At 43.2% G+C, this 20,051-nt stretch overlaps 1 protein-coding gene across 1 annotated transcript in view; it reads right to left on the reverse strand.

Moving 5' to 3' along the window:
* LOC308241287 (nmrA-like family domain-containing protein 1) overlaps nucleotides 1-20,051 on the reverse strand; it is a gene marked incomplete at both ends in the record, with an annotated part of 28,775 nt that overhangs the window by 4,341 nt on the left and 4,383 nt on the right. The window contains 3 exons of the mRNA XM_080654698.1: nucleotides 8,414-8,604; nucleotides 13,343-13,592; nucleotides 17,290-17,528. Coding sequence (XP_080510824.1) covers nucleotides 8,414-8,604; nucleotides 13,343-13,592; nucleotides 17,290-17,528 — 680 coding nt within the window. The remainder of the gene's footprint in view (nucleotides 1-8,413; nucleotides 8,605-13,342; nucleotides 13,593-17,289; nucleotides 17,529-20,051) is intronic.

Genomic DNA, 20,051 nt, shown 5'->3' on the forward strand with positions numbered 1-20,051 from the left:
ATAATATCATGTCATCTGCAAATAAGGACAGTTTTACTTCTTCTTTTCCAATTTGGATGCCTTTTATTTTTTCTTCTTGTCTGATCACTATGGCTAGTACTTCTAGTACTATGTTGAACAGGAGTGGTGAAAGTGGGCATCCTTTTCTTGTTCCTGTTCTTAGGGGAAATGGGTTTAGTTTTTGCCCATTGAGTATGATGTTGGCTGTAGGTTTGTCCTATAGGGCTTTTATTATGTTGAGTATGATCCCTCTATTCCCACTTTGCTGAGAGTTTTTATCAAGAAAGGGTGTTGGATTTTGTCAAATGCTTTTTCTGCATCGATTGATATGATTATGTGATTTTAGTCTCTCAGTTTGTTTATGTGATGTATCACATTTATTGATTTGTGGATATTGTACCATCCTTGCATCCCTGGAATAAATTCCACTTGGTCATGGTGTATGATCTTTCTAATGTATTGCTGAATCCGATTTGCCAGAATTTTGTTGAGGATTTTAGCATCTATGTTCATCAAGGATATTGGCCTGTAGTTCTCTTTTTTTGTGGTGTCTTTATCTGATTCTGGGATTAGGGTAATGCTGGCTTCATAGAAAGAGCTTGGAAGTGTGCTTTCCTCTTGAATTTTCTGGAATAGTCTGAGGAGGATAGGTTTTAGTTCTTCTTTGAATGCTTGGTAGAACTCCCCTGTAAAGCCATTCAGACCAGGGCTTTTGTTTGCTGGAAGATTTTTTTTTTAATATATTTTATTGATTTTCCACAGAGAGGAAGGAAGAGGGATAGATAGTCAGAAACATCGATGAGAGAGAAACATCGACCAGCTGCCTCCCGCACACCCCCCACTGGGGATGTGCCCGCAACCAAGTCACATGCCCCCGACCAGAATCGAACCCGGGACCCCCCAGTCCGCAGGCCGACGCTCTATCCACTGAGCCAAACCGGTTTTGGCGCTGGAAGATTTTTTTATTGCTGTGTCAATTTCTTCATTAGCTATCGGCCTATTCAGGTTTTTTTATTCTTCGTGATTGAGTTTTGGGAGCTTGTATTTTTCTAGGAATATGTCCATTTCATCTAGGTTGTCCATTTTGTTGGAATAGAGTTGTTCACAGTATTTTTTCATAATCATTTTTATTTCTGTGGGATCAGTTGTTATTTCACCTCTTTCATTTCTGATCTTGTTTATTTGGGTCCTCTCTCTTTGTTTCTTGGTGAGCCTGGCTAGAAGTTCATCAATCTTGTTTATCCTTTCAAAGAACCAGCTCTTGGTTTTGTTGATCTTTTGTATTTTTTTTTTTTTTTTTGGTCTCTATTTCGTTTATCTCCACTCTGATTTTTATTACTTCCTTCCTTCTGCTTACGCTGGGCTTTTCTTGTCGCTCTCTTTCTAACTCTTTGAGTTGTAGGGTTAGGTAATTTATTACAATTGTTTCTTTTCTTTTTTTTTGTGGTAGGCTTATAGAGCTATGAACCTCCCTCTCAATACTGCTTTCATTGTGTCCCATAGATTTTGGATTGTTGCATTTTCATTGTCGTTTGTTGCCATGATGCTTTTTATTTCTTCTTTGACCTCTCTGGTAACCCATTCATTGTTTAATAGCATGCTTTTTAGCCTCCAGGTGTTTGATTTTTTTTATTATAGTTGATTTCTAGTTTTATGCCATTGTGATCTGAGAAGATGCTTGATATGATTTCTATCTTCTTGAATTTGAAGAGACGTTGCCTGTGACCCAATATATGGTCTATCTTTGAAAATGACCCATGTGCACCTGAGAAGAATGTATATTCTGTGGCTTTGGGGTGAAATGTTCTAAAGATGTCAATTAATTCCATCTGATCTAGTGAGTCATTTAGGATTGATGTTTCTTTGCTGATTTTTTTATTTAGAGGATTTGTCCAATGGTGATAGTGGGGTATTAAAGTCCCCTACTATGACTGTATTGCTGTCAGTCTCTCCCTTGATAGTCTCTGGAAGTTTTTTTATGTATTTAGGTGCTCCTGTATTGGGTGCGTATATGTTTACCAAAGTTATTTCTTCTTGTTGGATTGCTCCCTCTAGTATTATGAAGTGGCCTTCCTTATCTCTTGTTATGTCCTTCACTTTGAGATCTAATTTTCAGATATAAGTATTGCTACCCCAGCTTTTTTTTCACTTCCATTCACCTGAAAAACCTTTTTCCATCCCTACACCATCAGTTGGTGTGAGTCCTTTTTTTCTGAGGTGGGTTTCCTGTAGACAGCAGATATATGGATCATGTTTTCTTACCTACTCAGCAACCCTATGTTTTTTGATGGGGGCATTTAATCCATTTACATTTAAAGTTATTATTGATAGGTACTTGTTTATCGCCATTTTTATTCTTTATGCCTGTGCTCCTTCTTCCCTTCCTATTTCTTCTTTTTACAGCAGGACCCTTTTCTTGCATTGCTGGCTTGGTGGTAATAAACTCCCTTAATCCTTTTTTGTCTGTGAAGCTCCTGATTTCACCCTCAATTTTGATTGATAGCCTTGCTGGGTATAGTATTCTTGGATTCAGACCCTTGCTTTGCATGACTTTGTATATTTCATTCCCATTCCCTTCTGGCCTGATGTGTTTCTGTTGAGTAATCAGTTGCTAGTCTGATGGGGAATCCTTTGTAGGTAACTTTCTATCTCTCTCTGGCTGCTTTTAAGATTCTTACTTTGTCGTTGGTGTTTGCCAATTTAATTATAATGTGCCTTTGCATCCGACTTTTGTGGTTCATTTTGTTTGGGACTCTGTGAGCTTCTTGGATTTGTGTCAGTTTTTTCTTCCCTTTATAAGTTTTCTTCCATTATTTCTTCAAACAGGTTTTCTATTCCTTGCTCAGGTTCCTCTCCTTCTGGTACCCCTATTATGTGAATGTTGTTTCGTTTCGTGTTTTCCCAAAGTTTCCTTAGGCTCTCCTCCTGTTTTTTAAGTTTTTTTCTAGATGCTTCTCTGCTTGGGTTTTTTTTTTTCTACCTTGTCTTCTAGCTCACTGATGCGGTCCTCTGCTTCTTCTAGTCTACTGTTAATGCTTTCTATTCAGTTCTTTATAGCAGCGATGTCATTTTTTATTTCTTCTTGGTTCTTCTTCAGTTCCTCTTGGTTCTTACACATGTTGTTGAATTTGTCTTCCATTATTTTCAGCGACCTTATGACCATTTCTCTCAATTCTTTCTCTGACATATTGCTTGCCTCCATTTCGTTTACTTCCTTTTCTGGTGATGCCTCCTTTTCTTTCATATGTGGGCTGTTTCTTTGTCTCCCCATGATCTCTCTTCTCCCCATATCTGGTTATGTAGCTCTCTCTCTCCTTTTCCTAGTCGAAATCTGACCTTTCCGTGAGAAGGTGCAGAGCTCATCCAAGTCTGCGTATTCACACTGCTTGAGATCCATTGTTATTGGGTTCACAGCTGTTCCCTGGGTGTTGTGGTTGTAGAGTCCCGGGATGTATAGGCTTCCGATAACAGCCACTCTCCCCTTCAAGATGGTGTGGTCTCTGCGGCAGAGCTGGTTGTTCTGGGAAAGATTTCAGCAGCAGTGGGTGCTGCCAGTCAGGGGAGCCCAGTACAGCAGTCCCCAAAAGTCCCTTGGAGTGTAGCTGTCCCTCACCCACAAATATACACTCCCTGTACGTTTACACACTCTCTTTTCGTTCTCTCAGTCACACACTATCTTGCAATCTGCCTTTCCGTCAGGAGCCATCTTCTGTGTCAGATCTTATTAGTTGCTATCTCTGAGTACACGATTTTTTCTCTTTTTTTATAATTTTCTAAAATAAACATTTGCAATCTTATATAATAAAAGCCCAGGGACCATAACAGCATAAAGACCTGAACGACTGCTCGACCAGATACTATGAGGTGCATTGACAACCTCTTAGTCCCTCCCCCACAACCCACAGGTTCCACTGGCAGTGGCAGGGTGAGAACGGGGACCACGAGGTGAACCAGGAAGCTGGCATCGGTGGTGGGTCAGGAACGGGGGATGGTGAGGGGAACAGGGTGGCTGGTGGCTGCGGAGCAGGGCCAGGGGCTGGTGAGGAGAACCGGGTGGCTGGCTGAGTCAGCGGGGCGGGACCGGGGGCCATCAATGGGAACCGGTGGCTGGTGGCAGCAGGGGAGGACTGGGGACTGGTAAGCAGGCGGAAGATGGCCCTTATCGCAGGATAGGCCTAGTGACCCTACCCACGCATGATTTCATGCTCTATGCTGCTAGTATTTAAAATAAGAAAACAATTTAAAATTTTAGTAAGAAGACTACATGAGAAGTATGGGAGATGACTTTGAAAATGTCTCTCTCCTTGAGTCAATCCCTCATCCTATAACTTTGACAACTAATATTCCTTAGTGAAATAAGGGATTCTTTTCTGCAGATTTTTGAAGGAAAGAAATTTTTGTTGTGTCTCACTTTCTGAGAGGACCATGTTCCTTTTGGGGTTGGACAGACAGTTTCAGCCAGACCAGAGTTCCTGATGGGCGTCTGTTCCAGGGCATGCACTCACTGAAGCAGTTATGCCTCCTTCTGACCAGACTGGCGGGGGGAGTCAGACTGCCAGTGCTGGAGCGCCACCTTGTGGCTACATGCATCCTTCCCCAGAGTAGCATGATGCCTAAGCATTTCCCCACTCTAGAACCCTGGGCAGCATCTTCAAGTCAGACTAGTTACTAAGCACTGCATTAACCATTCTGTAGAATTTCCAGCTTCTAATGCCCTAGAACTTCTGGTGCTAGAGAAGTTCTGCTGAATTGTGAAATAACTTGATGTATCAAGAAGAGTCAGGGACCAAGTATTTGATTAAATGATGCTTGGAAGGTCCTGAGCAAGTCTACCTGGCCCTCTGAGAATGAACACTCTCCACATGCCCACACCCCTTCACCTTTCTCTCCTTCCATACAGACTTCAAATCCCATGAAACAAAAGCAATATAAGGCCCAAATGCAAATGCCCTTGGAGAGGGGTCAGTCCCTGGGAAGTATATTTACACCAGGTACAAGTGACTTTGCAGATCCTCTCACGAGTCCATCTTTTGAGTGATTGACTGTCATCTTGGGTTTGGGGGTAACTTATTTTCTTCATTAAAGACACCTATAATAATTTTTTAGGGTTTCTTAGCCTCCTTGTAGCTCCTGTTTCTGACTCTGAATTGGGAAACTAGGTTACCCCTCATGACTCCAGACTCACTGGAAGCAAGAGTTGCAGATGAAAAGAAAAATCAACTTTCTGGGCCTAACTCTAGGAAACATGCTAGAGTGGGAGTCAACAAATTGTTTCCTAAAGGGCTAGATATAAATATTTAAGGCTTTGTGGGTCATATGGGATAAGTCACAACTACTTAATTCTACCAATGTATCATGAAAACAGCCAGAGACAATACATAAACAATGGTGTGGCTGTGTTCCAATAAATCTTAATTTTTAAAAAAGCAGGTGGTGGGTCCTAATTGTGGACCCCTCCTGTAGGGAGAATGTGCTGGGTATGACCTTAGAAATCATCCAAACAACAGTCATTTTACAGATGGTGGAATGCAGCCAAGAGAGGCAAAGAGGCAGGCTAGTCCATGCCTACCAGCTTGAAAGAAGGTATTGAGCCTCCTTTCAGTTCTGAGGGTGTCTCTGCAAGGCACACATACTTGCTTCTCAGAAGCCCTGTTCTCCTTCCTCTTATCAACATCTGCTTTGGAGAAATGGCTGGTAATGTGTGGTTTCATCAGTTCCTCTCACTTTTCTGTAAAAGGTCTGTCCTATCCACCCCCTAGTCTAGGCCATTCTCACATGATCAATTATTGAGGGCTTACTAATTGCCAACCCAGTGCCAGGTGCCTGTCATTTATACACTGTGTGGCCAGATTATTATGATCTCTGAACACATAGTAATCTGGCCACTCAGTATATATCCTATATAATAAAAGGCTAATATGCAAATTGTCCCCTCGGCCAAGAGTTCAACCAGCAGGCAGGCCGGCCAACTGCCCATGTCCCCTCCCCCTGGCCAGGCTGGCCAGACCCCACCCATGCATGAATTCATGCACCAGGCCTCTAATAAATATATCTACACTAATAAAAGAGAAACATGCAAATTGACCATACCTCCGCTAGGCCCACAAGCCACACTCACCAGCCAATTATGAGCGAGCATGCAAATTAACACAACCAAGATGGTGGTGGCCATGGAGCTGGAGTGAGCAGGAGGCTTGGGTTGCCCTGGCGATGGAGGAAGCCAAGCTTCCTGCCTGCCCTGGCCAGCCCTGGCCTCCACTCAAGGCTACAAAGTTTCAATTATAGAAGATAAATAAATCCCAGATACCTGCTTCCAGCCGGCCCTGGCCTCCGCTCAAGGAGGCACTGAAAAAAGAAAAAAAGAAAAAATGGAGGGGCTGGGAGCTTGGGTTGCTGGGTGGGGGGGTGATTAGGCCAGGATGGGATGACAGGTGTGGGTGATCAGGCTGGTTGGGGTGGGGCCGTTGGGGGTAAGTAGACCAGCAGGGGGGCCAGTTGGGGGTGAGCAGGCCATCAGTGGGGGTCAGTTGGAAGTGATCAGGACACCGGGGTGGGGGGGTGGCAGTTTCGGTGAGCAGGCCAGTGGGAGGAAAGATGGGGGTGAGCAGGATAGTGGAGAGGGAAGGTGGGGAAGAGCAGGCCAGCAGGGGGGGGGCAGTTGGAGGTGAGCAGGCTGGCATGGGGGTCGGTCAGGGGTGATCAGGCTGGCAGGGGGGGCGACATTTGGGGACGAGCATGCTGTCAGGCAGAATGGTTAGAGTCAATCAGGCAGGCAGGCAGGCAGGTGAGCGGCTAGAGCCAGCAGTCCCGGATTGTGAGAGGGATATCCTACTGCTGGTTTAGGCCTGATCCCTGTAAACCAGCAGTAGGACATCTTTCGAGGGGTCCCAAATTGGAGAGGGTGCAGGCTGGGCTGAGGAATACCCCCCGCCCCATGCACGAATTTTGTGCACTGGGCCACTAGTATATATATATATATATACACACTGAGTGGCCAGATTATTAGCATTCAGAGATCATAATAACATGGCCACTCAGTGTATATCATGTCATCCTCTAAACAATCTTATTAGGTACTAGAGGCCCAGTGCATGAAATTCAAGCATGGGTAGGGTCCCTGGCAGCTGCCAGCTGCCAGCCGGGGCCTCCCTTCCTTCTGTGCTGCCCCCTGGTGATCAGTGTGCATCATAGTGAGCGATCGAACTCCAGGTTGGTCAAACTCCCAAGGAGACACTTTGCATATTAGGCTTTTATATATAGAGAGAGATAATAATTTCTTTTAGCAAATGAAGAAACTGAGATTAAAGAGGTTAAGTAACTTGCCAAGATTCCACAGATAGGTAAGGGCAGAGCCAGGATTTGCTTACTTTCTCATACTGCCTCTGGTTCATCCATGTGGATTTAGGCAGGCTAGAGTTTAGAATTCTAGAATTTAGCCAGGACAGCCCCATCATTCCCTCCATCTAGACACAGTCTTGCCCACCCTCAAGGACCACCTCAAAGCAACTTTTTCCATGAAGCCTTCTCCTACCCTTCTTTGGTCACAGAGAGTGTGAACAACACAATTAAGCACCTATAGTGGTATAGCTGTACTGATCCCTGTGACTTCATGTGCATTAACATTTTCACTCTGATGTAAACTCCTCAAAGATAGCACCGGGTACATAATAGGTACTTGATATATACCAATAGGTATGTATGTACCAAACACTGTGCTAAGCCCCTTAAATATATTCTCTCTAATGTCCACAAGATCACCCTGAGGTAGATGCTACTATCCCACTTCACAGATGAAGAAGCTGAGGCTCAGAGAGGTAAGTGCCTTGCCCACCGAGAGCTCTGGCAGACTGGAATGATCAGCAAAGAGTGCTTATGAGAGAAGAGTTGGGTAGTGTAAATGAAAAAGTTGTACCTCAGTCTTCAGATTCTAAGTTCTTGCCACACAAAAGTAAGTTTAGCCCTGACTGATTTGGCTCAGTGGATAGAGCGTTGGCCTGCAGACTGAAGGGTCCCAGGTTCGATTCTGGTCAAGGACATGTACCTTGGTTGCGGGCACATCCCCAGTAGGGGATGTGCAAGAGAAGGCTGATCGATGTTACTCTCTCATCGATGTTTCTAACTCTCTATCCCTCTCCCTTCCTCTCTGTAAAAAATCAATAAAATACATTAAAAAAAAGTAAGTTTATTCTAACAAGCTGATTAACCTTAAGCCAAAGAAATAAAGCCATAAGAGTGGGATTCAGATGCACCAATACAAGATAGATTGGTGGAACTAAAATCTTTTTAATTTCTTCTGACAGCCTAAGCTGAAGCCTTGCCTAAATTCATTGAGAGTCTACCAGAATGTCTAAGTCAGTGGGGTGTGACCCAAGGTGCACTCTTATGATCACATTTATATCGTCTAAGAACTCACCTTTGCATCTTGGATATCTTTCCCCAAAATCTTGGACAAAACATCAGCATATTGCTGTACTGTTAGTGCTTCTGCACTGAGGCCCACAGCCTTGCCTAAGAACTCTTCTGGAGAATCAAAAATTCTAGAGATGACTGCTCCAATATCAGCAACAGAGATGCCATCCAAGGGAATGTCCCCCATAGGCAGTGCTAGGAAAGAAAGAGAAAAAGAAAGAAAGAAAGAAAGAAAGAGAGAGAGAGAGAGAGAGAGAGAGAGAGAGAGAGAGAGAGAGAGAGAGAGAAAGAAAAGAAAAAAAGAGAGAAAGAGAGAAAGAAAGAAAAGGAAAAAAGAAAGAGATAAAAATAGGTAATTATATCACATCCTGGGTAAGTCTTACCAACTTGAATTAATCAACCACTAAGCAAAAGGTAGGATAGCAATGTAACACCTAGTGGCCACAATCTATGCACAATTCATTGCAAGGTTTAGTTTGAGCAAGTACCATAATACCTGGGTATTGATTTTTTAAAAGCCACCATTTACTAAGCATCTGCTTTGTGCAAAGTATAATTAGTTATATCTATAATCCAGATTTCTCTGCTGAATTCCAGGCTCTATTGCCCAACTTCCTGCTCAACATCCTTACTTGATTGTTTAATAAACATGTCAATGTGCTTCAAAATGAATTCCTATAGCCTCCCCCCCAAAAAAATAAAACTTGCTCCTCCTACAGACTGCCCCATTTCAAGTCTATCATTCCAGTTTCTCAAGTAAAAATTTTTAGAGTTAGCTTGACACTTCTCTCAAACCCCACATCCTTTTCTTTTCTTTTTTTTTTTTTTTAACCCTATTCATAGCATGTCTAGAATCTGACAACTTCTCACCAACTTCACTGCTACCACCATGGTCAAAGCCACCTTGGACCATCATCTTTGACTTAGATTATTGCAAAGTTGGTCTACTTGTTTCCACTCTTGCGTTTCCATGGTCTCTTTGTCAACCTGTAAAACTAACATCAGCTCATATCATATCTGCCCATACCCTCCAATGGCTCTCTGTCCCTCAAAAGACAAGTCAATTGTTTATAGGACCAGACCTCTGTTAGCTCTGGCCTCACCTTCTACTATTCTCCCTTCCTTGCTCTGTTCCAGCCACACTAGCTGTTCCCTCTTCCCAAAATGTTCTTTCCTGAATACTAACAAAGACCACCACCTAGCTCCATCAGAAGGTGCTCAGACATCACCTTCTCAAAGAGGCCCACTGATCCTCTTGTTTAAGTTTCACATGCCACCTCCTTACTGCTGGCACTCCACATATAACTTACCCTGCCCTGTTTTTATACAGTACTTACCTCGTAACATACTAGTACAATACACTTTACTTATCTATTATGTTTATTATCTCTCTCCTCCACCCAAATAAGAGCTCCACGAGGGCAGACTTTGTTTTGAACTGTTTATTACTGATTCCCCAGTAAGAGACTAGAACATAGTAATAAGCCCTCAAATATTTAATGAATGGATGAAAGAATGAATGAGCCCAATATATTGGCTGGTTTAATCTTAAAAGCAATCTTGAAATATAGGAATATCAGGTACTTCCAGAGGTTACTCAGCTAGCAAGCAGCAGAAGTGCGCTCAAACCCTCATGTGTCACTCCAAAGCCCATGCCCTTCCTACAGTGTGACACAGCCTCTCATGGGTCCCCAGAATCCCAGAATCCTGAGGCTTGAACCCAAAGTAGATACGATCTAGCCTCAGAACTTTAATTTTTTAAATGAAGAAATTCTGAATGGTTATGAAACATGAACCAAATATATGCTGTCTACAAGAGACCCACCGCACAACAAAAGGCTCACACAGGATGAGAGTGAAGGAATGGAATAAAAATTTCCATGCAAATGAAAATGAAAAAAAAAAGCTGGGGTAGCAATACTCATACCTGACAAAATAGACTTCAAAATGAAGGCCATCACAAGAAACAATAAAGGTCACTACATAATACTAAAGGGATCAATCCAACAAGAGGATATAACCCTGGTAACATATATGCACCCAATATAGGAGCATCTAAATATATTAAAAAAAACTGCTGGAGAACTTTAAGGGAGATATTGACAGCATTATGTTTATGGATACATCTCCTAGGACAAAGGAAACTAAGGAGAAAATAAACAAATGGGACTATATCAACATAAAAAGCTTCTGCACAGCAAAAGAAACCATCAACAAAATGAAAAGGGAGCCCACTGTATGGGAGAACATATTTGGCAATGATACATATGATAAAGGGTTAATATCCAAAATATATATAATGAACTCATACAACTTAACAAAAGAAGGACAATCAAATTTGAAAATGGGCAAAGGACTAAAACAGACATTTCTCCAAAGTGTACATACAGATGGCCAAGATACATAAGAAAAAATGCTCAACGTCACTGATCACCAGAGAGAAGCAAATTAAAACAACAATGAGGTATCACCTCACACCTGTCAGAATGCTAGCATCAACAAATCAACAAATGACAAGTGCTGGCGAGGATGTGGAGAAAAGGGAACCCTAGTACACTGCTGGTGGGAGTACAGACTGGTACAGCCTTTATGGAAAACAGTATGGAGTTTCCTCCAAAAATTAAATATGGAACTGCCATTTGGCCCAGTGATCCCACTCTAGGAATATATACTAAAAAACTGGAAACACCAATCAGAAAGAATGTATGCACCCCTATGTTCATAGCAGCACAATTTACAATAGCTAAGATCTGGAAACAGCCTAAGTGCCCATCAGTAGATGAGTGGATACAAAAGCTGTGGTACATTTACACCATGGAATACTCTGCAGCAGTAAAAAAGAAAGGATCTCTTACTGTTTGAGACAGCATGGAGGGACCTACAGAGTATGATGCTAAGCGAATTAAGCCAGTCAGAGAAAGACAAGTATCACATGATCTCACTCATATGTGCAATCTAATGAACAAAATAAACTGATGAACAAAATAGATCCAGAGACATAGAAGCATGAAACAGACTGTGGAATTTCAGAGGGAAGGTGGGGGTGGGGAGGGTGGGTGGGAAGAGATCAACCAAAGAACTTGTATGCATATATGCATAACCCATGGACACAGACAACAGGGTTATTGGAGGCCTGGGGTGGAGGGTGAGGGTGGGCTAGAAGAGGTCAATGGGTGAAAAAGGGGGACATATGTAATACTTTCAATAATTAAGATTTCTTTTTTAATGAAGAAACTAAGTCTACTGACTTGCCTGCTGCCTCACAGCTAGGAAACAACAGGCCTGGACAAGAATCAAGGTCTCTGAATTTCAATCCAGTGTAAAAGTGACCTCAGGCTTAGCAGCCAGGGATTAAATATCACATTTAATCTTTTGTAGCAAAATTACCTTCCTGTCGCAATTTCTTGGTGGGCACATTGCCTGCTCAGATTAAATTCTAATTGTATTTTCTATTTGTAAAGCAGTTTAAGCTCCTTGAGGCACTCTTTGCTAAGTCTCATCTGACTTGGAGGCTTGTTTTGTTTGAGAGTTGAAGGTCTTCAGATGAGATTCAAAGCAACTATGGGACAGTGGTAAAGACTATGGCTCCGGAGTAAGACATCCAGGGTCCACGTCCTGGTCTTCCTTATTAGTGATCTTTGGAAAGTTACTTAATCTATATTACTTAAGTTTCCTCATCTGTGAAGTGAAGGTAAATAGTGCAGTGCCAGGCCCCTACTAAGTGGTTAGTAAATATTAGCTATTCCTATAGTGGGGAATGATACCTGAGTCTCAGGAATACCAAAGACGGGGTTATACAGACTTTGGAGCCCCAGATGGGACTGGGTACCAGAAGAAGTTGAAGTCATCACCTCTTCGTACAGGCCAATCTAACCAAGAGATTACAATGCCCTAGTTCAGGACCTGGGAAATGTCACTGAGCTGGCTTCTCTAACCTGGTAAAGGCATAGGAAGAAAGGCGGTCACTTGTTGAAATATGACCCAAGTCATCTGTTGTATGGCAGGTGTTCCAGATTGACTTTGACTGTCACTAGTTATGCCTCTGATAAGTCTTAATTATGTGCCAAGGAAAAAAGACTGAATTGCTGCCATTGATACTCTCATAGTTCCTCCACCCCACAGAGCCACTTAGGACTGTGGACAAAGAAAATGTCTCCAAAGGGCAGAGGAAGTCCAGCAAGTAGACTGGAAGCATTGGAATTATTAGGAATCCTTGTTAAAACTATAGCACTCCTGGCCCCAGCCCAGTCCTTCAGAATCAGACTCTTTCTCTGGAGAGTGAGGGCCCCTCTAGGGATTCTGACCATGGGACTCAGGTCAAGAGGAGCATGTTTTCCCTGTTGCTACCATAGGTCAGATGGATGAGCTAGAAGGAACCTTAGAAGTCACCTTATACTATCCCCTTTGACTCAGTGGATAGAGCAGCGGCCCACGGACTGAAGGGTCCTGGGTTTGATTCAGGTCAAGGGCACATACCTCCGTTGCAGCCTTGATCCCCAGCCCTGGTCAGGGTGCATGCAGGAGGCAACCAATCCATATGTCTCTCTCACATTGATGTTTCTCTCTGTGTGTCTCTCCTTCTGCCTTCCACTCTCTCTAAAAATCAATGGAAAAATATCCTCGAGTGAGGATTAAAAAAAAAATCATCTTGTCCAACTTTTCCATTAGACTTGAGGAAATTAAGGTTTGAGGTCGCATAGCTAACCATTTGTATAAAGAGCATCCGATTGTTCAGACTGGAAGTAAAGTCCTTTGTGTTTCCAGTCCAAGAACCCATTCTCTGTGAAGTTTAAAACAATATTGTATCCCTCTCAGCACTTCACACAGAGGTGCTCTGTGATATATGTCCACTGAAAAGAGGGAGGAAGGGGCAAAGGAGGAGGAAGGGAGGACAGCAGGTGTCTGGTCAACTTTCACTACAAATTCCACTTACCCAAGGTGTAGTAATCTCCATCAGAGGCTTTCTTGGGCTTCCATAAAGTGAGGAAGTTTTCAAAGTAAGCTGCCAAGTGGATGCTGGTCATGGGAACACCAATGGACCAGAAATACTCCTCCACCTCTCCCTTCCCATCAAAGTGATCAACTGCCAACTTCCCTCCGGTCAGACGCTTGACGTTCTCCAGGCCGCTGAACACCACGTGCTTCAGACCCAGGCGCTTGCTGACATCTGCCACCAGCTTTCCCTAAGGAACAAAGAAAATTCTTTATATAGATCGCTGTATTTGCATATGGACAGGAAGGCAAGTGCTCCTTTCTCTTCCCCCCTTCCTTTTCTTATTGTCCTCCATAGAGAGGGAGCTCTTCCAGCATCAAAATATATTCAAGTTACCATCTGAGAGGCCACCAGTATTGGTGGGCAGAGGCTCCACCATGTCACAATACTGAACGTCATCAGAAGCTAAGAGGCAGCATGGTGGGAACGGGCAGGAACATCTGGTCTCTTCCTCTATCCCAGGGGTGGGCAAACTTTTTGACTCGAGGGCCACAATGGGTTCTTAAACTGGACCAGAGGGCCGGAACAAAAGCATGGATGAAGTGTTTGTGTGAACTAATATAAAGTCAAAGTAAAGGAGCGGAGGGGAGAGCAAGAGAACCGGATAGAACAGCAGGATCCGGCCCGCGGGCCGTAGTTTGCCCACGGCTGCTCTAGAGTCTAGGCTATCAGTATCTTTGGATCAAATGCCATATTTATTTATATATGAGCCTCAGGGATACCTGAGAAAACAATATTCATACAGTGTAATAATGTTTTCTGGTAATTAATTATATCTGCACACCATTTGGATATTGAAGGCATAATAAAGACACACTCTCTCTCTCGCGCACACACACACACATATTCTCTTTTTTGTATTTCAATTCCAAATTTTCTAAAGCACCTTCATCTCTCTCTTCTCTCTATCTCTTGTTACAGAATTTACCAGGCGACCGAAAAATACACAGGAGTACCGGAAGCAAAGGAAATACCCATTTATTTTCAGATGTTTCGCATGTGCTGGTACAGGATGCAGGGGAGACTGTTTCTCTCTAAATCCTGAGCAAACCAATATGGAGGAAGCTTTCCCTTTATACCCTTTGGTTTCTTTGTCCCCCCAATATGGGATGAGACTTTGGGACCTTTTGCGGGCTTTGCAAAAAGCCCAATGTGTTGGGATGGGGGCCGTGAGACCACACCTAAATGCCTGGCCTGGCGCCAGCGCTGATAACCCCCTCTGAGGGTTGTTCATGGTTTATGGCCTCTGTAAAATGGGAGTAGTACTTAGGTAAACCGGTCTTGCAAGACCAGATTGTGGAGAAAGGGGCAGTGAACTAATTATAGGCGATCAAGAATGTACATTAGGTTACTGGCACAGATTCAGACTACTAATCCCTCAAAAAATGTCTTATTTTCCCCATCACTCTCTCTCTCCTCTTTCTCTCCCTCTCTTTTTTCTTTCCACTGTTTCCTTCTCTTTTTTCCTTATAAAACCCCATGTAGCAAGTAGAGAAGACATAATTAATCTGGTTTAGTACAGGTAGTAAGTGAGCAGAGAAGTGACTTTGTACTCCTGGGTTTCATAGTAAGTAAATATAAGAATTAGAACCCAGAGTTCCTAATAGGAGTTCTTCCAAAGTTTATCACTAAAAGACAAGCTATAAATGGTATAATTAATTTAACAGACATTCCTGAAATGGCTCACTCCTGCTCTTAATTCTTTGAATTATGTCATTTCTGTAAAAGACTGATCCCATCAATTACATTTTAAAAATGTAATCTTCACATTTTTCCAATTTATACACATATATCATTTCAAATAGTACTGTCAAGGCAGGGGGAGGGATTGAACTTATAATGACAAAGACTAGAGGCCAGGTGGACGAAATTCGTGCACTGTGCGGGGGGAGGGGTGTGTCCCTCAGCCCAGCCTGCACACTCTCCAATCTGGAACCCCTCGGCGGATGTCTGACTGCTGGTATAGGCCCGATCCCTGTGGACATCCCTCTCACAATCCAGGACTGCTGGCTCTTAACCATTTGCCTGCCTGCCTGCCTCATTGCCCCTAACCACTTCTGCCTGCCAGCCTGATCAACTCCTAACTGCTCCCCTACCAGCCTGATCGCCCCCAACTGCCCTCCCCTGCCAGCCTGGTTGCCCCCAACTACCCTCCCCTGCAAGCCTGGTCCCCCCCTACTGCTCTCCCCTGCTGGCCTGATGGCCCCCAACTGCCCTCCCCTACAGGCCTGGTTCCCCCCAACTGCCCTCCCCTGCCAGCCTGATCTCACCCCCAACTGCCCTCCTTTGCCAGCCAATTTGTTTCTGATTGGTCGGTTTCTATGCCAGTCAGTATCAAAAGCTCCACCGCCTAGGCAGCCATTGGCTCCTCACAGTTGACCCAGATTTAGTTCTGATTGGTCAGTTTCTATGCCAGTCAGCGTCAAAAGCTCTGCCTCCTAGGCAGTCATTAGCTCCTTACCATTGACCCAGATTTGGTTCTGATTGGTCAGTTTCTATGCCAGTCAGCGTCTCTGGGCTTATGAACAGGGCCTGATCAGAAAGGTGGGGCTGATCAGCAGCCCCAGTGGAGGCCTGGAGAGAAATGGAGGCACGGCTGCTGACCAGGCCAGGAAAGGGAGAGGCCAGTGATGGTCAACAGCTGCCAAAGAGGAGATGGATCAGACCCTGCTTCTCTCTTCAGGCCTCTCTCCAGGCCTGATTTGCAGCCCCCTCAGCAGTCAGTGCTGGGTCACCGTGCCTGCAGCTGTAGCAGTAAGTTCTGGGTCACCAGGGCGAACCAGCGTTGACTGACGAACTGAGTTCCGATTGGTTGAACCTCCTGGTCATTGCGGATGTGACGGACCCAGGGTTTTTATATATTAGGATATTCCCTGAGCCCTCATGCTGATAACTGCTCTCAAGAAATAACCACTTTAATCTCTTTTAGCTGTTTATTTCTAAATAACATGTTTGCACTACTAATGCTTGATTTTTTTCAGTTTAAGATATCATCTACTAAATTCTTACTCTGAAAGATGAGTCCTTATCTTTTTTTTTTTTAATATATTTTATTGATTTTCACAGAGAGGAAGGGAGAGGGATAGAGAGCCAGAAACATCGATGAGAGAGAAACATCGATCAGCTGCCTCCTGCACACCCCCCACTGGGGATGTGCCCGCAACCAAGGTACATGCCCTTGACCGGAATCGAACCTGGGACCCTTCAGTCCGCAGGCCAACGCTCTATCCACTGAGCCAAACCGGTTTCGGCGAGTCCTTATCTTTAATGTGCTCTCTCGCTCTCTCTCTCTCTTTCTCTCTCTCAGACACACACAGCCAAACACCACCATCACACATATATGCAATTCCCTTTTTCTCTTATTCCCAATATCATATGTTGGGCTAGATCAAAAAACAGTGCCTACCACACAGCTGAATTTGAACCAAGTAATATTCTATGGTTAAATTTATTTTTTCTACAAACTTTTATTTTCCCTTTGTTAATCACTTTGGGTTTATTTGCTTTAGTTCTTTTTCTATGTACCCATTATTAATTTCTCCCCAAATTCTCTGCCAGAAGTAAAAATATACTCATTACATTTTTGTTCTTTCCTTTCACTTCAGAGTTACCTTAATTTGTGGGGTACCCTTCACATGCCATCTACAGACAAATGACCGGCTCCACTGCACAGTCATCCTCAGATGTCCATGGTCTTGAGATATGGACATGTGCTATAGAACACTAACTTCACAATCAAAGAAATACTTCAAGTACATATATTTCATAAATACCAGAGAGATTTTGTGGAGTGAGGCAATTTTTGCTCAGACTTAAGGCCCACCCCCTTCAAGGGAGGGCAGAGCAGCCAGGAAGAGTAAGAGGAAAGGGCTCAAAGGTGTTCCCACCTGACACACTTCTTCCTCTTTGCTGTGATGTTCCCAGTAGTTGGTCACTAGGAAGACCCCATAGGCATCTTTTAAGGCGGCCTCCACCAATGATTTATCATTCAGGTCCCCTTTTACCACTTCAGCACCAAGTTCCTGGAGCACCAGTGCGTTTGGTTGAGTCACATTCCTGGTCACTGCTCTTACAGCAAACTTTTTGCTCTCCAAAAGGGACCTGGCCACAGAGCCACCTTGAGATCCTGCAGTGTTGGAGAAGAAGAAACAGAGGAAGGTTCAGGAGGAATGTTCACTAAAAAATAGCTGGTCAGGAAGTACCACTATTCAGAGTACAGCTGTTATAATAACTATTTCAGGAGGCATTCCCATTTTTGCAACAGTGGTTTTCAAACTAGGTTTCTCACCGCCGTGTCAGAGGCACCTTTGAAAAGTCCATGTGGCAGAGAAAGAATGGGAGAGGCCTGAGGTAACAATTGCTGGGGCTCCTCACGCAGGGCACCACCTTGCCAGGGCTGGCCAGCAGAGCCTGAGTGACAGATGAATGGATTATTCTGACACACATTTGCTGTGAAAGAGAGGCTAAGGTATGGCCTGGCTATAGCAACCAGGCAGCCTCGATTGCCTGCCTCATTAAGCTTTTATTGGAATTTTTATCTTTAGATACAATCAATAGGGTGAGTAATCTTGGGAGGACACATGTGCTTGCATTGTCCTCAAGGCAAGGGCACCCAAAGATTAGGTGTAAGGATTCCAGTAAACACCCAGGGGTCTGCACATTCACAGACTTGTTTGGAAAGGTCAAGGAATAATTAGGGGCTCCACCTTCAACACTCCCCTAAGTCTCCCCTAAGTTGGAATTCTGATAAACAGGGCAGGTGGCCTTCCACACACTTCCCTTTTCTCAGAATGTCCTCCTTACAAACTTTCCAACCAAGTCTCGTGTGTTCCCCAACAACAATGAGGCCAAGTGAGCAGGGTGCCAGACCCTGTAGCCCAGATTCAACTGGGAAAATCTATTTTTATCTGGTTATATATTTTATTTTGAGGTTCTTCACAAAATTTTCTTTTAAAAGAGCTTCCTATTTTATTTTTAAGTTGAAAACTTGCATAAGTTTCTTTTTTATGGCATTCAAAGTCATTGATGATATGATCATTACTTTCATTACTTTCCTAATTTATGTACTCTACAAATATTTATTGAATACTCTGTGATATATGCCAGGTACTGTGCTGGGTTACTAACATTTGGGATCCTCTATCAAACTGTTTGGATATCGTCCTGAATATGTTTTTCAGCCTTCAGATCTACCTTCACCTTCCACACCCTGCTTAGTGCCCTGGGAGGTTGACCTGTATTGGACTCCATCAATGGGCTCTCTTCATACTCTCAGGTTTGGTCTGGCCAACAAGAGGCATCATCAGCAGGAAATCCAAGGACAGGAAGAAAGGTGGCTATCTCCATGTTGCTACTCTCCCTGGGTTTTGGTCATCTCTCCTGCCCTCTGCTCCTTCTTCCTATTGCTTACTTATTCATTATTGGTCTATTCCCTTTCAACCTTTATTTTCCTTGGCTTCTCTGAAAGAGTGTGGCACTTGTTTCATGTGAAACCCCAACTGATGCACCACATATATCCCTATAGGGTCTGCCATCAATGAGCTCTGCATTTGCACAAGGAGCTTTGGTTGAAGTTTAGTGCTCTAGTAGTAAATATGAACACACAGCCAAAGGTCACCAGATGTTTGAAGAAAGTCTCCAGCAAAACCAAAATAAACAAATTGATAAAGGTAAGCAGAAGAAAAATTTTAAAGCATTAATGTCTTCAGAGATTGGAGAAAGATTTTTGCATTCAGAACACTACATCTGCATACTGTACCAATAAAAAGGGAGAGGGAGGCAGGAGAGAGAGCATTCAGAAGAGAAGATGAAGCTCTCAGAAATTTAAAATACTATAGCAGAAATAAGTTTTCCATCGAAAAGGTTGGAGAAATCTCTCAAAATTAAAAAGAAATGGAAAACAGGAAGGAGAAAATAGAGGATCAAGCCAGGGGGAATTCCAGAATGAGAGACTAGAGAAAATGGACATATGGAATTACCAAAGAAGATAATTTCCCAGAGTTCAAGGATATCAAATGAGCTACCAGATCAAGGGGCCACTGAGTGCCCAGCCCAATGAATAAGTTAAATCTTACATTATTTACATAATTGTGAAATTTCAGAACACTGGGGATAAAAATATTTTGCAAACTTCGGCAGAAGGGTAGGCAATTCAAAGGTGAGGGATAAAAATAGCACCAGATTTCCTTATAACATTGGAAACAATGGAGTAATGTCATTTAGAAGAGAAATTAACTTCTTTCCAGAATTTTACACCTAAACAAATGATCAATTGATTCTAAACATACTACATAAAGACATTTCCAGACACTCAAGGTCTCAAAAATATAACGCTTATGTACACGTTTTCTGTAAGCCACTGGAGGGTGTGCTCCAGCAAAATGACAAAGTAAAGCAAACAAAAAGAACCCAGGAAATAGAAACCAAACCCAGGAAAAAGGCAAAGAGAATTATTAGAATAATGGGGAAGGAAATCCTAGGAAGCTTGAAAGAAAAGAAAAGAAAAAAAAGGTAGCATTCCAGGGAGGTCTCCATGGAAAGAAAAAAACAGAACTAAGAGGTTAATTGATGTGTTTCCTCATTTTGAGATAAATCATCCAGCTTCACTGGAGAGATTAGAGAAAAAGATGAGTGATAGGTAGAAAGAAAA

Source organism: Plecotus auritus (assembly GCF_963455305.1).
Source record: "Plecotus auritus genome assembly, chromosome: 2".
NCBI lineage: Eukaryota > Metazoa > Chordata > Mammalia > Chiroptera > Vespertilionidae > Plecotus > Plecotus auritus.